Source organism: Hylaeus volcanicus, chromosome 4 (assembly GCF_026283585.1).
Source record: "Hylaeus volcanicus isolate JK05 chromosome 4, UHH_iyHylVolc1.0_haploid, whole genome shotgun sequence".
Lineage (NCBI taxonomy): Eukaryota > Metazoa > Arthropoda > Insecta > Hymenoptera > Colletidae > Hylaeus > Hylaeus volcanicus.
Window position 1 is genome coordinate 15,383,008 of NC_071979.1, and position 16,439 is coordinate 15,399,446.

General features: G+C 40.0%; 1 protein-coding gene across 1 annotated transcript in view; it reads left to right on the forward strand.

The window, feature by feature from the left end:
- Nucleotides 1-16,439, forward strand: part of LOC128875731 (uncharacterized) — a 212,953-nt gene that overhangs the window by 175,514 nt on the left and 21,000 nt on the right. Inside the window, exons 12-14 of the mRNA XM_054121590.1 lie at nucleotides 4,377-4,644; nucleotides 6,653-6,810; nucleotides 9,537-9,649. Of these exons, the coding sequence (XP_053977565.1) occupies nucleotides 4,377-4,644; nucleotides 6,653-6,810; nucleotides 9,537-9,649 (539 nt within the window). The remainder of the gene's footprint in view (nucleotides 1-4,376; nucleotides 4,645-6,652; nucleotides 6,811-9,536; nucleotides 9,650-16,439) is intronic.

Genomic DNA, 16,439 nt, shown 5'->3' on the forward strand with positions numbered 1-16,439 from the left:
GTTCTGAGGATGTTATGTATCGTGAGGCCTGTAAGATTGCGTAAGCTTCACATGTGAAAATTGAAATTCCTTTGGGAATTTTGTAGATCCGTTCTTGATTCTCTGTTACTAAAAATTAATAATGTTCTATGCCTCTAATATTCAAACCTTTCTATGCAACAAGAATTTATCTCGTCTTCGTGTAGAATCATGCTCCTTACGTAACTGTACATACGCGGATGGCCTGGTTTCGGGAGGCTGGGTTAATTGCGCGCGATAAATTGTCCCATCCCGTGTCTCCGGCGCGGTCTGTTTTCAAACGAGGCGGTTCCTGCGGTAATTCCCCTCAGACGTTCTCCGCTCGCCGGTAGTTCCGTTCTATTTCGTTCCGCGCCGTTCCCATGTCCGCGGAACATCCGGTCCCTCATTATATGCCCGCTAACAGCCCGCTACCGTGAGATTCAATTACGTCCCCCGACGTTTCAGTCCTCTTCGGCGTGAGTTTCGCATGTCTAGACGCTAGGGTCTCCTCCTCACCTTCGTCTTCATCTTGATTCGCAGCTTTGAGCAACTTCTGGAATTCTGGCTCACGAGGGATCCTCAGATTGGCGAGCTTCCAAATTCTTGGCAGGAAAGGAAGTCCCTTGGACATGGTGACAAGTTGTGAGTTTAAGGGGGAAGCCCTGAGATAGAAGGGTTGTGTTTGACACTGGAAAAGTTAATCCTTTGGACTCGAGAGGTGACTCTCGGTCACCACTAGGTTTGACACAGTAAATCGATAAACAGTAATGTTTTTTTAGGTTTAATTTCTTTGGAACTCGATGTGTCGATAAAATGATTGTCGGCGAGGTAAATGTGACCTGATTAAACTTAGCATTCGTAGCAATAGAATGCTAAGAAAGCATCTTGAATTGCTAGTAGATGCCAAAAAGAAAACCCTCGAGTGCAAAGGGTTAAGAATTTTGGCGGAATATGGTAGTAAAAGGAGGAGGGGATTGGATTAATAAAAAAATTGAACTTTTAGTATGTAGGAAAAGAGTATTACTAGTATTAGGGATATCCCCTGATGTTTGTGCAAGGCTTTGTTAACCTGTTAACTGCGGAATTTAGTTTTAAAAGATCTCCACAGAGCGCGGAGTTAAAATCATGCAATGACGAGTATACCCGTCGAACGCATTTAACTGGTTAATTAGCAAGTTGACGCTACTGTGGACAATGATATAAATAGTGTCTATAAGTGGACTTATTTGAAACTAAAGAATACAACCTTCTTGATGGAAATAAATAGGGGAGCTCCTAATAAATTTCACGTGCCATCTCTGGTGCAGTGCTGACGCCACGAATGCAATTTCGTGGGTGCCCTCTGGCGAGAATGTCGAAAGTATGCGACTCGATACGCGAACATCGAGAACCGCGATATTAAAATTAAACGAAGTATTCAATATTCCTTCTGAGTAATATAATTTTAATAAAATGTAGGTAGCGCATAGCTGAACAAAATCTCCGACAGACACATGTGATATTTCAAACAATTGCTCTGATGATGCATCTCTCACGCGTATCTCTGACTCGACGCAAAAACAAAAATATTTTCTCATTCGAGTAGACTGATATTCCCACATAAGTTGAATCTAATTAACATTTATTAAGGTTGGGGACTCTTTAGATTAGATTAAAGGCCACATTAGATTAATCTAATTTCTGCTAAATAGCACGCCACGCAGATGCATCAAACTATAATGAAATTGCTAATAGTTTAAAATTCTAATAAGAGAAAAGATTCGTAAAAAGAAAATACTCGGATGATATTGTAATAGAAATCCACATTCTCCGAAACTTGTGTGCGTTAAGTACCAATGGAATGATGATAACACGATGAACAGCAGGAGGAGCCCGGCGAAAATTGTTCGCATTCTACTTTCGTCCGTTCTGTATTCGAATGCTATCCTATTTTCACAGAGAATTCTCCGCGTTATTCGCGTTAACAGACGGTCGTTGTTCGCAAAAATAGCGAACTGGATTCAATTACCTCCATGCGGCCATTCCGTTGCATTCTCCACGTCGGACTACTTTAAAATTTCAAATTTAACCAGCGGGCCAGTTTCGTCGATGAAACGTTAATGCTATTCACTACACTATTCCTAGCTTTTTCATCTTACTTATCGGGTTCATTCATCCATGAATAACTTCCGCTGCAGGTAAAAAATTAATCATACTTTCTGGAGGTTGCAAGTTTTATTTTTACTGTTAATTGGGAACAAGCGACAATCAAATATTTACGTTAAGGTACGAAGGAAATTAGGTATTTGTATTGATTTTAAAAGAAGCATACTATGTATAAATCTTTTATAAGGCGTGACACAAATAGATAAGCAAGCATCTGATTATCTAAGCTTCAATAGAATTCTAATTTTTATCTTCTTCGTTCTTCCCACTGGAACCTTGTAGCTCGAAACTATGATGCTGCGAGACAATGAAGTCTTCAATGTTTAGTATCGCGTTGAAATGGCACGCTGCATCCGCAACAGCCAATCTTTATTCCTTGGAAAAAACGATGCAATCATGAGACTTTCACTGCAAGAATTTCCTGCTCACACTTTACACTGATCGCACCTTTATTTATACTATCCTCGAAGATTATTCTACGCTGGTATAGGAGAGATATTTGTCTCTCAAAGTTCACGCGTTCACGTGTTCATAATGAATGTGATGAGAAATATTTTATTCGGATGACACGTATGGCAAATTATTCAACAAAATTCGCATCGTCGGGTTTGTTGTTTTCAGCAGTTCGATTCTTAGTTATTTCTTGAGAAATATTTTACAATTCTATGTATGTACACTTAATACACAGAATCTTCTTGCAATGGAATGAAAGAAACAAAATGAATAAAAACACAGAATTGGAATTATTTCAATTAAATATACAGTATAGCTAACATTTGTATAGACGACATTTCACGAGCACTATCCTGATATTCTGTCCCTCTCGAATTCACAATAACATTTGGAAAAAATTCCCTGCTCCATTTTACAGGACGACGCTTGATGCCTCGATACACAATTCCGCTAGCGATCGTTCACGTCAAATTCGAGATCGATCAGGTCCCCACTCGAAAGTGAATTCCAGCTCTGGAACAATAATGAATCAACAGCGGGGCAGTCGCTCGAGAGGGCCAAACGCAATATCGTAAGGTTCAAAGCGTCCCGCGAGCATCGTCGCTTCCAACGATTCGACGCGTTGCAGAATTCGTATTGCCTGTTTCGATGCACGGCCCCAATTACCGTCATCCCTGATAATTGGAGGGGGTTGTCGACCTCTGTTTTCGACGATCTTGGTTCACCGAGAAAGCGAAGTGATTCCACAAACGACGATAATCCGCGTTTAAACGGATGCAGCCGCCTCGATTGTTCCGGTTAATTGGGAACCACGCAACACGGTTATCGCCGATGGCTATAACGCCATAGATTTTCTATTTACAGAACTTGATAACGCTAGACACGTTTCCGGAGTACGTCAGATAATTTCTTGGATATTCGAACTTCCCCGTTACACGACGATCGAAGGTGCAGTCGCGATACTTATGAGTAAATTGCTTGATTTTATGCGTTTATGATATAAGCTAATATAGTAAATATACCGTCAGTCTCATCAATGTTCTATGTCTATTGAAGAAACTTGTATAAATTAAATGGTAGGTTTGATGTTTCTAAGTGTATGTTTGTGTACGTATGTTGATGTATAAATAAATATATAAATGTATAAGCTTATTCATATACATATTTATAATGAAAAATTCATTTGGTAATATCAAAACTATTATTTCATTTAATCAAACTTCTTCAATATAGAGGGTACGAATATTTATGGGATTGACTGTGTGTTAGACATAACCAAAAGGTATGTGTACTTGTGTAAAACGATATGATAATAATATGATAATAATATGTATAGATAATCTAGATGTAGTAGTCAGATTGCAGTAACATGCAATCCCCTGCTAATTGCGTCCTAAATATGCAACCCCATACAGTGACCAGAAACGTCCAATAATTTTCGCGATACAAGTCTCTTATTATATAAAACAATGATTGAATGTCTCCAATGAAAAACAAAACAAAAAACCTCAATCTCCTCCGCCTTGTATTTGCTTGAACTTCATAGAAATGGCTTAATTCATAAAAAATTGAATGGATGCGACACTCGCCAAGATTGTGGTAATCCGCCTAAACTGAAAACTTTTAAACCGTCGATAAAAGTTCCTCTCCGCGTTGTCGCCGATGACCCCTAAAGCCTTTGACGAGCGAACGTGAAAAATTCTCCGGCGCATGCTCTTGGTAAATATTTAAGCAGAACTGGCGGGTAGTTTTATCGCGGGAAACAATTTTGTTCGCAGCTTCCGGGTCTGGGTCGGTGATAGGAAGGGATCCGTTGCCGCCGAGGGCTGTCAGCACGTCGCAGCTAGCTCAAAGAACACAGACGCAGCCACCAGCCACCACCGTGTCTACCCTTCCCTTGGCGAGGGCTAACGCTGGACACAGACAACCCTTGCCGCTTCATCAGTCCACCCCACAGTCGGTCAGGCAGTCGGAGAACGATGTGAACGTCAATTCGCATATCTTGCGTGCTGCCAGCAGCGGTGACATTGGAACGGGTTCCACCATGTGAGTACCGATATCGTGGGGCTAGAGTGTTGGAGGTGGCGAGTACTATCGCAAGGGCGAATCGGACTGGCTACTCAAAGCCACTTACGCGATCACTGGGAATGACATTGTGAATTACAACCTCTCGAGTGTGCCTCTCAAGTGTGCAGAGGGTTTAGGAGGGGTTGGACAGTGTTTCTCATTCTGGAAATGTGTGACCTGTGGTCGACAGCCCTTTTTGATCATGGGTTTATGAAGATTGTTTATGTAAATATTATTTCTGAAAGTAGAGGAAAGTAGGTCTACGTAAAATTTCCACTAGTTTTGAAGAGAATAATGAGTCATATCGTGAGACATCCAAAACATTCGAGCTTTCCATTCGTTTCCTTTTATTTTATTTTAAGTGTGAAACCATTTACAGGAATTATCACACTAATAAATCTTCTTAGTGTACGTAGAAAGCGTTCCCATCTGAACACATGTTTTTATTTCTTAATATATTACGTTATTATTTGTTTAACATTCGAGCTATGCTTTGAGGTCATCGATGACACGATATGCTATTGACATTTCCATTCTGGTAACAGCTACAATCGCTAGTAATAAGTACATATCTCTGTGAATGTGTCACGAAGTGATCGACATCCTTTCCTGACCCTGGGTTAAATTTGAAGAGTATTTAAGTGGATATTGTTTCTGAAAATAGAGGAATATGCTGAGTAAAAACTCCACTAGTTTAAAAGAAAATAGCGAGTGATACTCATATTCAAGTTATGCTTTCAGTCCTTCCGTGACGCGATGAACCATCGACATTTCCATTTAAACAATAATTTCAATAACCAATAACGAGTATCCATCAACTCATGAAATTATCAGCGTACCATCTATCGAGTAAAACGTCAAATCGTTTTCCAACGATCCATTTTTATCCTCGCGGAATCGAAGAATAACGAATCTGCTTTTTGTTCCTTGGAAATTCCAAAAATACGATGATTCATGAATAAAAGATTATACGGCAGTAAAGAATCCAAACATCGTCGCCAACGAGTGCTGAAGCGAAAAATCAAAGACTATAACGTCGCTCGTTAAAGATAGACTGTATAGTAAAATCATGAAAAAATACGACACTCAGCCTCGCTGAGATTCTGTAGATTCTGTGATTCTGTGTATTTCGTTCAAACACTCGTCGTCGTTTTCTTTGAAGAATTCGGCGTGCACGAAATTTTCATGATTTATTTATTAAAAGTTCACACGGCGAAGCAGAAGTTTTCCAAGAAGTCGCCCGCTATTTCCGGAGGTGAGCGAAAAATTTTTTTTAAAAATCCTCACCAACGCAGCGTTCGCAAATACCTGGCGCGAAAACCGTTTAAGATCGACAAGTTCAAGCGTTCCCGAGAGCGGCTAGTCGGCATTGGAATTCCCTCGGTGACACGTTTTCCTCGGATGTTTCACACTGTAGGTACGCGAGGGTTACATGGGCATCTAGCGTGAACTTTTCAACCACGTCACCATTTCTCTCTCAGGGCACGGTTCTCTCGATTCGTGTAAAACTATTCCTGGGAACCTTGATATAAAAAATTTCATCCCTGAGTGAGACACACTCTTTGAGCTTAGAATGTATTGTAAAATTTGTTAAGTATTTGTTTAATTCATAAATAACAAATTAATCATACTTTCCAATAAATGGAAAACTAGGCAAAAGAAAAACCATAGAATTTGAATAGGTTCGTATCTTCATTACGTTGATAAAAATGATTATTCTCCCATTTGATGAATTCAAAGTGCGAAAGCAATTTACGATCCTAACATCCGTGTCGTTATCACAGTTTCTAGCGAATATTCGCGAGCTCGGTGCAAATATTTGCATAATTTGTAGAAAGTAAATTATGACGCTCTTTAAGTGGGATTATCAGAAATCCCTGGCACGACTGAAAAGGGATGCAACGGGAGATTACACGGAAGTTTGGGATATTCGTTCGATTATATTCTAGACACTCGTTTAATGGGTAATTTGTTATTAAAATTGCAGGCTCAACAACAACGAGGGGAAGGATCTCAGGCTAACATCGCCGAGCGGCCATTCCACTCAACGACTGATGAGCCCTGCTGGAGCCTTAAGGGTTGTTTCTTTGAACGACCATCGTGTTTCCAGCCCCAGCGAGAACGATATACGAGTCCACAGTCCAAGTACGTACAAGACGATTACCCATAAACTTCAGACTATACAGGGTGTTCTGGAACACCTCGAATTTAAAGATTCGACTTCCTAGAATAACTAATAATTTTATTGAACCCTTGCGCACTATAAAAGCGTCCCCTTGAATTTGTAATAACTTTGTCGAATGGGGAGAAATTGGGGAAGCAACATTAGACGAGATAGCATATAGATTTACGATTACTGGTGCCTCCCACAACTTCCTTTCCCGGGAGGAATCTTGCATCGTTTTATGGGATAGGATTTAGGTCGGGCCATCCTATAGATATCCTCCAAGTTTCAGTATAAGCAGACATTATTGCGTCTTCTTTATTCAGATATCCTGTATAAATTGAAATCAGGTATAAAGAAACAAATTCAAGGAACGCGACCTCAATAAATATCTTGCACATGCTGGTCATCTATACTTGCAGCCAAATAAACTCACGACAAATAAAACCGAATATTCGTATTTTTTAAATCTCAAAAAATTTCGTGCAAATGATTGGTCGTCTTTACTTGCACATAAACAAGCCAAATAAATGAGGTCGATTATAATTTAGAGTAAACTAGAAATACTTGTTTCAATTTCAGAACAGGCTTAACAATTTTTAATTTTCTATTCATCCAACACAATTTCATTAAATTCAAATGATTAAATTGAAAGACTTGGGGTGATTCCTAATGTCGATTCAGAAGTAAAATTGTTTCTCACCTCTTCACCTTGGAAGGATGAATGTGGGCATTCATCCGATTCGAGACTTGAACCCTATTCTTCGGGGCCTATTCGAGGCTAAATTATATTCGAGGCAACGTAGAAGAGACGTACAATCGCTGGCTCGAAACTCGACACGAAACGAAACCAATCAGGGACTTCTGGGAGGAAACAGTAATCCACATGAATGAATCGCGAATCCGAAGAATTAATATCCGAGATCGAGCGATGCAGCTCGCGGATGAAACTTAAATCCCTGCGAGCCCCGTGAAAAGGACCTGGTTTCGGGCGTGGAAGTTTGCCGTACCGTCGGGGTTAATTATTCAAATATCCACGAGGAAAGCAGAAATGGCCGGCGCCGAAGTATAAAGCGGCGTCGAGGAATAATAGAAATCCCGTGTGTATTCACCAGAGCTAGCCTAACTTCGACGTCTGCCGGTTATCGCTGGAAGACGCCTGCGCGGAAAATTCAAGTCTCCGTGGAAAATATTCCACCGTGATGCGAATTCTCTTTTATATGTATGTTTCGAAGGAGGGTTTAGGGATTTGGAGGTAGCTGCGAAGTCGAAAAAAGACTCCTTCATGAATTTTTTTCTGAACGTTTTTCGAAAGATGTATGCTTGAAGATATAATATAAAAATTTTCGTCCATACATGTAAAAAAATCCTCGGTGATGTGAGGAATCTGATGGAAGGTCCCAAAGTGTTTCACAAAATTGGATCATTTGAAATTAAAGATTTCAACAAATGAATCACATGTACTCATGCACACATTTTACATTGAAAGTTATAACTGTCATTTTTAGTCAGGTGAACTTGAAAAGAAAATATCAAAACTTGAATTACCTTGGACTTTATGCATTGCATAATTTTCATTATAAAAATATCCAACAAATGACCTATTTTTTTTACGACTATGGTATTAGGTTGTCCCAAAAGTTCCTTTCGCGACTTCCACCTAGTTATTTTGTGTGCCAGTATTTATATGAATAGACAACCTAATCTCTCAGAAGTTGATGTTACATAGTTAATAGAGCAAAATTGATCCTACACAATTCAGTAATGTAACATAAAACATAAAATATTGTGTATGCATTACTTATTAATAAAACGGAAGAAACTTCCGGGACAACCTAATATTTATACTTCTCGAAAAGAATTGCATACCTCCCATAAAATGTATAATGCTTCCTGCGTTTAACGAGGGCAAACCGATAGAAATTGGCGGATTATTGACGTAATCTCGGATCACTCTATGCACACATTGTGCCGGTAACGTTATACTTACCGTAATATCGCGGTAACGTCTGGGGTATTCATTATTGAACAAACATTAGCGGGAGTAGCCAACGCTCGAATTCGAGCAGCAGTTAAGCGATATCGAGCCAATATTTGCCTCATACCATATTCTTGCTCGGGTCAGTACCAGGAATATTAAATTCTGCCTTTCTGCATTTCTATTCGGTGTATCCTACGTGCCTGGAACTCGCACTATTCCTCGTGATTAACATATTGGTCGCCACGTCGTCCAGAAGTGACAGGTCTTTTCATTAGGGAACTAAAAAAATTAATTCCTAAGGCGAGGGGAATTTGGCGAGATTAAAAAATTAAATACCACGAGAAATGTTGAGTTATCTAATTTTTAATAGTCTCCAGACAAAATTTTAACCTCATAGTAATTTTCACGAGTTTTAGTTTGGTATTCTTGTTGAATTGGGGAATGGAGGGATTTAGTTTAATACAAACACGTTAAAGGCAAAGTCATCTGGACTTAGAGCCAATCGATGAGCACAGAAATAGACCCATGAACGTAGAATCCGTAAAACTTGCAATTCTCTACGAATGAAACGCCACATTTTAAACTCGCCTTGAAATCTAAATGCACTTTCGATGCAGCAGAGGTGCCAGTATGTCACAGTTCCGCGAGCACACACGTTAACGTATTGCACGCTTTTCAGCGCCAAATTTCACGGATAATACAATACGAACGCGTTCCTTTTTCCAGTCGAGAGGAAAATGGTCAGCCCGATCGGGAGAGAAGTGGACCGCGGCGGGGGCACAATGGCCGCGAGGCAAAATCACCGTGCATGGGAGTGCAACGAGTTGCTGCACAAGAGGGTGAGTGAAAGACACAGTGCACCAAGAAACAACATTCGAATTGATTGGCATGGCGAAGCATGGAAAAGAGAAAGGAACCTAACGTAACCACTCGGCTTCAGCTGATTTAGCCGCTTTTTTTTCTTACACGTTCCATCCCCTCCTCCGAAACCCTCCTTGTAACCTGTCCCTACTATGTGTTTCTTTATTTACAACACTGTACACGTACACACTATTAGTGTCACGCAACAAGCAAGGAAGCAAGCACGTTCACACGTACTTACAGTTTTGTTCGAGTTCTGTTCAGTGAGTGTGCAGTAGTCCGCATTATTGTCCTAGCATGTAAATTCCATTAGTCCAATTAATTAAAGCGTTGCGCCGGCAGTGTCGCACCTGCGGGCCACGTGACCTCCGGAGAATGAAATTAATTGCGTTTGTGCGTTTCCCGCGATGTCCTAAAGCTGCGTATTCGCGTGACATCGAGTCGTGAATTTTATTGTCGGTGGAAGCGAATGCGGTGACATTTGTCATCGGTCGAAACCGTGGGGGTGCTGTGACGTTTCGATTGTCGCCATTTTGGTGGCAAAATCTTGGTCATTGGCAAACTTAAATCTTTGTCAATTTTAGATTTATTTATCGTCGTAGAAAATGCAAGAGTTTGCACGGTGGAAACTATAAAGGACTAGGTATTTTTTTTAACAGTATTTCATCGAGTTCTTCTACGAAGGTAAACCTTGGAAGTTAAGGAACGAGACACCTAGCGCCGCCTACCGCTGAAAGAAATAAACTTTATGCGTTCTTTACAAGAGCATTCCAAGCTAATAATCTGAATGTAGATTCAAAGATATATTTTATGAATGTTTACGAACTGAATGAAGTTTCGTAAATGCGTTGCAATATAAATTCATAAATTGTGCAATAATGCACCGAGGCTGCATATTCTTTTAACCTCTTGAGAGATATTGGCACACATGTATGTATGTTTATGAATACGTTTATAATACACTATTATATTGAAAAATATGCCATATTTAAGTGAGACAGCACTTTTGTATGTCGAAATCGATTTACAGACAGATATTGTTTTTGTTTGCGTGTACTCGATTAAAGCAAAACATAAATTCATTTAAAATTCGTCTCTCAATAGGTTAATTGAAATTTTCCAACGAACAGGTATCGGAGTGGGAGATCTCATCATTTGACTGCGGATATTTATGCGTTTATGACAAGCGTAAATACACAAAAATATACAAGGATTTGTACAAATGCATCAACACTTAAATTACCCAGAATTATTAAATTCAGGAGACATATTTGAATACAAGTTTCCGTTCTTCGCCTGTGCACATAAAAATACAAATTTGCGTAAATACCCGCAGTCCAGGCGTGACGTAAAGCTATGTGAAAGCTCTGGAAAAAAGTGTCGCGCAGTCGTGAGTTTAAAATGTCACAACTTTACTGTCACGTGAACACGCGCCTTAAACAGGACGGACAACGCCGAACGAGTTCACTCGTTACAGTGTCCCGTTCCGTGCCGGTTGCCTTTTCCGCAATTCGACCGCTCATTCTGGCGACAGATCGTTAACCGTTTCGCAACAGTAGTGCTCGCCAGACGGTGCAATTCGGTGGCTACCGAAACTTTCAAAGTCGATCGCGATCGATATCGCTCAACATCCACGTCAACGATGGGCGAAATTTGAATCCAATTGTTACATTCGCGAATACGCGCCTGAAAGGGATCGTACCAAACGTATGTATACATCGAACGAGAGAAAATTAATTTGGTTAAAAGCGTAAATGTGTGAGGATAATTAGCAGACTGGGGATAATTATGCATTTATGACAAACGTAAATATACAAATATGTACGAGGATACAAACAAATGAGTAAATATTAGGTGTAGAAGTTGTGTGCATTTCTAAAGTAAACTTACATATTCTAAAATGCTAACGTAACAAAATGACGTTTAAATATTCCTACTTAAACTAGAGGTATAAATGTTTGAACATAAAGGCACAGAATTAATTTCTCACGCCTGACATATAAAATATAAAACATAAAATAGACGTTACGACAATTAGAAGTCAAAATACACTTCAGTTTAAATTTCTCTTCTTCACGTGTCTTTATAAATACATGAACTCGCATGCACATCTATAGTCTAATAATAATTACGTAGACTTCATTACGTGACATTTTATATCAGGATGACAATTCTATTTCTCACTTGGGTCACGTGTCGATATTAATTTCGTACATCTCTATTAAATTACGTGACACGTGTGACATTCGTACTGAAATACCACCTGACTTAAAAACTATTCCGCAGAAGCGTAACCAGATTGGCTGAAAGGTCACTTTCAACGAGTGAGGTTGGGACAGTTACGAGTGGAATGCTATTGAATTCTCGGTTACCAACGTGAATATTTCGTGTGCGGTTTGTCGACTTATCGCTCCGAATTTCAGTTAATTTCAAGTTGAAACTCATGGATTTGCAGGTGGTAGGGAAACATAGACTTCACCACTCTGCGTGTTTTGTGGGTTTTACGGAAATACCAATCCCAACGGTAGGATTCGATGAAAGCAATTCAAAATCAGAAATACGTATCTCCAGGCATTCGTTCGATACTCCCAGTCGATGGTGGACTGCGAGAAGCGGACAGTCGATTTACTCGCGTCCGTTTGAAGCAGAGTTTCTGGGCATTTTCATTAGCGCGTAGGGACGGGGTTTGTCGCTGAAATTCATTAGCATAAGAGGGATGCTGTACGCGTGTCTGTGTGGAGGGCGCTCTAACAGCCCTGGCGGCGTTAGAAATTTCATCAGTTCCATTTAATACTGTTTGCCTGGAGGCTGGTACCGGCGGGCGTAATTTCGTTTCAAGACGATCGCGAATTTCCCGCCGTGTGTCGTGCTTCAGAATTTTCGTAGCACCGCTAATGGCAAGATGGCCTCACAATTAGTATGAATTGCGTAACAGATTTCAACGATCGACTGCAGCTAATTGGAAATCGTGGCGAAATCGGATTTGTCACAAGTACTAGTATCAAAACTTGCAAATCCGATCGACGCTTTTGGGTATACTGAGTGAATCGATAGCAAGTAGGATATCCATAGGATAATAAGAGAAATTAGAAATATATGCAAGTCAAAACGCATTAGCCAGTTGTTGACACTGTTCTTCTGTCCAACTTGAATTTTATTTTTCTTTTAAAATCCTGTACCTCAAAGAGTTACAAAATTACCTTGAGAACAAAATGATTCCACCATTGTATATGCCTCTTCCCATAGTCTCTAACTTCGTCCTACAATTTTTTCCCCCATTTAAATGCTCCAGCCTGTACAGCAAGGATTTCTCGAACACTTCCTTTTCATTTTGAAATTTTTCCTGTTCGTTTAGAATTTCAATGAAATTACGACTCGATTATATTTATCACAATAGTCGAGTTAGCGTCGCAGGAATCGCATTGCCGGAACAGTTGAAAACTAAAAGAGAAACGAGAGGGAAAAAGGACTCGCGCTGAAATGACAGGGTGTTACGTAAACCCTGGACGAAACTTTTGTAGAATTGTAAGGCGTAAACCTCCTCGGCAGAGCGGTCTGTGTTCTTTCCTGGTGAACGTACAAAGGTTGTTCCTCGACAAACGGGAACGAGCTTTTCCTACGGGTGAAGTTTGCGTAATTCCTAGGGTTCACTTTCTGCAAATATCGAAGGACACTTTACGGCCGCGTTACGTCGAATTCGAGAAGCGACACGGAGCTTTTGTTCGTGGTAGGAGTTTCCCCTTACCTTGCTCGAATTTACACGATTACCATTATCGTAGGATTTCAAAGGACGGGACTTCCGTGGTAACTCTAGAATGCTAGAGTTTCCGCCAGGGTCTCGCTAGGTATAATCACTGGAATTACCTTTGAAATTACCTTTCCATCGTATTACGTGAATTATCGATGAGGCTCGAATTGTGCCGGGCGAAACAGATCATTTACGTTGAAATCGCACCACTGAACGGAAATCAGATCGGGGAAACTCTCTGAGGATGTAATGGAACTGGATCGATAAAGGGTACTTGCTCAATTTTCTTGGTAATCGGTAATATTGGAAAGCACGTCGACGATTTGTCAATAAAGTACCTACTTATGAGGTGGGGAAATTGGTACCATTTTTAACAGACTTCGAAAAGGAGGAGGTTACTCAATATATATATTTTTATCAGAATCCTCGAATCACAGTTGAGGTCTGTTTTAATAAAACGATTCGTCAGAACGTTACTTTGGAAGTATTATTCAAATTAGTGATGCGTACAAGATGAGATTTCTACGATCTCGACAAGATGTTGTCAAGATTTTTCTCGTCTCGTGCGCATTACTAATCCAAATGGTGGGGTCCAGTTGGTAGTAACTGGTTTAAATTTGACTCTGGGAATATCACTTATCGAAAAGTCAATAGAAAGTAGTGTAACTGGATCAATAAAGGATACTTGCTCAATTTCCTCGATAGTGTGTAGTATTGGAAACCGTGTCGACGTTTTGTCAACAGCACACTTGTTAATCAGGTATGGAAACTGGTACCATTTCTATCAGAATCTCCAAGTCACAGCCAGAGTCTGTTTTAATGAAACGATTGATCAAAAACGTTACTTTGGAAGTAACTACTATCCTCATTGGTGGCAACTGGTTCAATTGATTGAACCCTTTCAGACCTGAATTATTTTTTTTTTCTCGTAGTAATGTAATTTAATTTTTAGGGTTAACTTGAACTAAAATTATCATGGAGAAAATAAAAAAAATCCTAATAGTGTAATTTTCGAGGAAAACTGATCATTCGTCATGTACACAAATAAGGACATTTGCCCTAAACGAGTGTCGGTAATTTTTTAATTCTGTGTCCTCAATTATGGACGCCAGGTCTGAAAGGATTACATCTGGCTCTGGGAGTACCAATTGTCGAAACGTCAACCTGGCGCCACTGTTCACACTCACGACCTTCAGTCCTTGAGAATGATTCGAAATAACCCTTCGTGTTTGGGGGTACAACTCGAACCTAACAAGAACTCAGGCCCTATCGAGTAGACTCTTTATCTGAAGACTGCGACGAAAAAGTAACGACACAAGTGTCGTTCTCCCGCTGCCGTTACCTACAATGTGTGCAGAGGTCCAAAAGGAGGATCACGAGGAAAGGTAGAGGAGAGGGAGCAACGACGAGAGGACTGGCCAAAGGGGTTGAGAGGGAAAGAGGATTAAGAAAACTGAGGGCCAGGTTCGATCCTGCATACGGTCAGCAATGGTCAGCAAGGGCACCGTGCCAGGGAACTGCAGACGGACTTTAAGCCTCCCACACAATGGAATCCTGTCTTGAAGAGTATGTCGAGACAAGCGTTATATCCCTTGGTTACACACTCGTGGAGTTTCTTTGTTTCCAATCCTTCCTGGAGGGGAATGCTGCTCGGTTCGACTTGAGACTTCGAGATTCGCACGCCAGGTCTTTTTCAAGACTGGTAGTCGGTATTAATATGCCTCTTCGTTGCTAGGGATGACTTATTTTCTAAGGAGTCATTCGTCAAGGAGGAGTTCGTTCACTTCATAAGGGTGTTTCACAGTTACTGATATCACTGATATGCCAGGCCTTTTTCAAAACTGGTCGTTAGTGTTAATATGCCTATCCATTGCTAGGTGTGAGTTATTTTCTAAGGAGTCAGTTCGTTTATTTAATAAAAGTGTTTCACAGTTGCTGATATACTGTTTCTAAAAAGTCCTGAACTTGACAAATTATGTCCTGTGTATGTGGGCAGGGATCATTGTCTACAGTGTCGAGTGCAGATTGAAAACTTTGTGTTGTCAGTAAGAATGAAACGATACTTCCTACTAGGAACAAAAAATAAAAAGCAGGAACTTTTTCGCTACAGTTAACTGGTTAGGCGAGATAGGATCGTTTCGAGATAGATACTCGAGGAGACGATTCTCCCAACCGTCAAAAGCCTCTAAGTCTCGAGGGAACCTTAATGCTCTCGAAACTCTCGAAAGTCTTAATCTTGATAGTCTCGAAGGTTTGAAAGTCGCGGAGCTTTCAAGTTTGAAAAGAATCGAAAATCTCGCTCGCTCTGAAACTGTTCCCAGTGTAACGTACATCCACAAACACAGTTGAAGTCTTAGAATTCGCCACTGGTGCGAGTCGAGACTTGGTGTAAGCCAGAAAAATGGGAGAACGCTTATGTAAGATGAGAGATAGGTACAGAAAATCTAGAAACAGATCAACGAAAAACAATGGAATATATGAACACTATGATAGTGGTGTGAGTCACTTTTCTCATTTTGAATGAAGTAAACGTCCACGATACTGTTTAACTTTTTGCACTCGGACGTCCCTTCTAAGGGGACATCGTAACTCCAGGCAAACTTTATTAGTGATTATATATCACGAAAAATCAAACCAAAATATGGTATATGTATTAAGATATACAGTCAGTCCCATAATTATTCGTACCCTCTATGTTCATTGAAGAAGTTTGTCTAAATTAAATGATAAATTTGATGTTTCTAAATAAATTTTTCATTATAAATATACACATCTGTAAAGTTTATTCATGTAGATATTTAGAATGAAACATTGATTTGGAAACATCAAACCTATCATTTAATTTAGTCAAATTTCTTCATAGAGGGTACGAATTCTTATGGGACTGACTGTAAATACGTTCCTCGATGTCTAAAGATTCATATAAGCTCGCGGATCATTACAGTAAGTTACATGCTTTATAAGTTAGATTGTGTAATAAGACATAATTTCTATTGCCACATTCTGTAAAGAAATGGCTC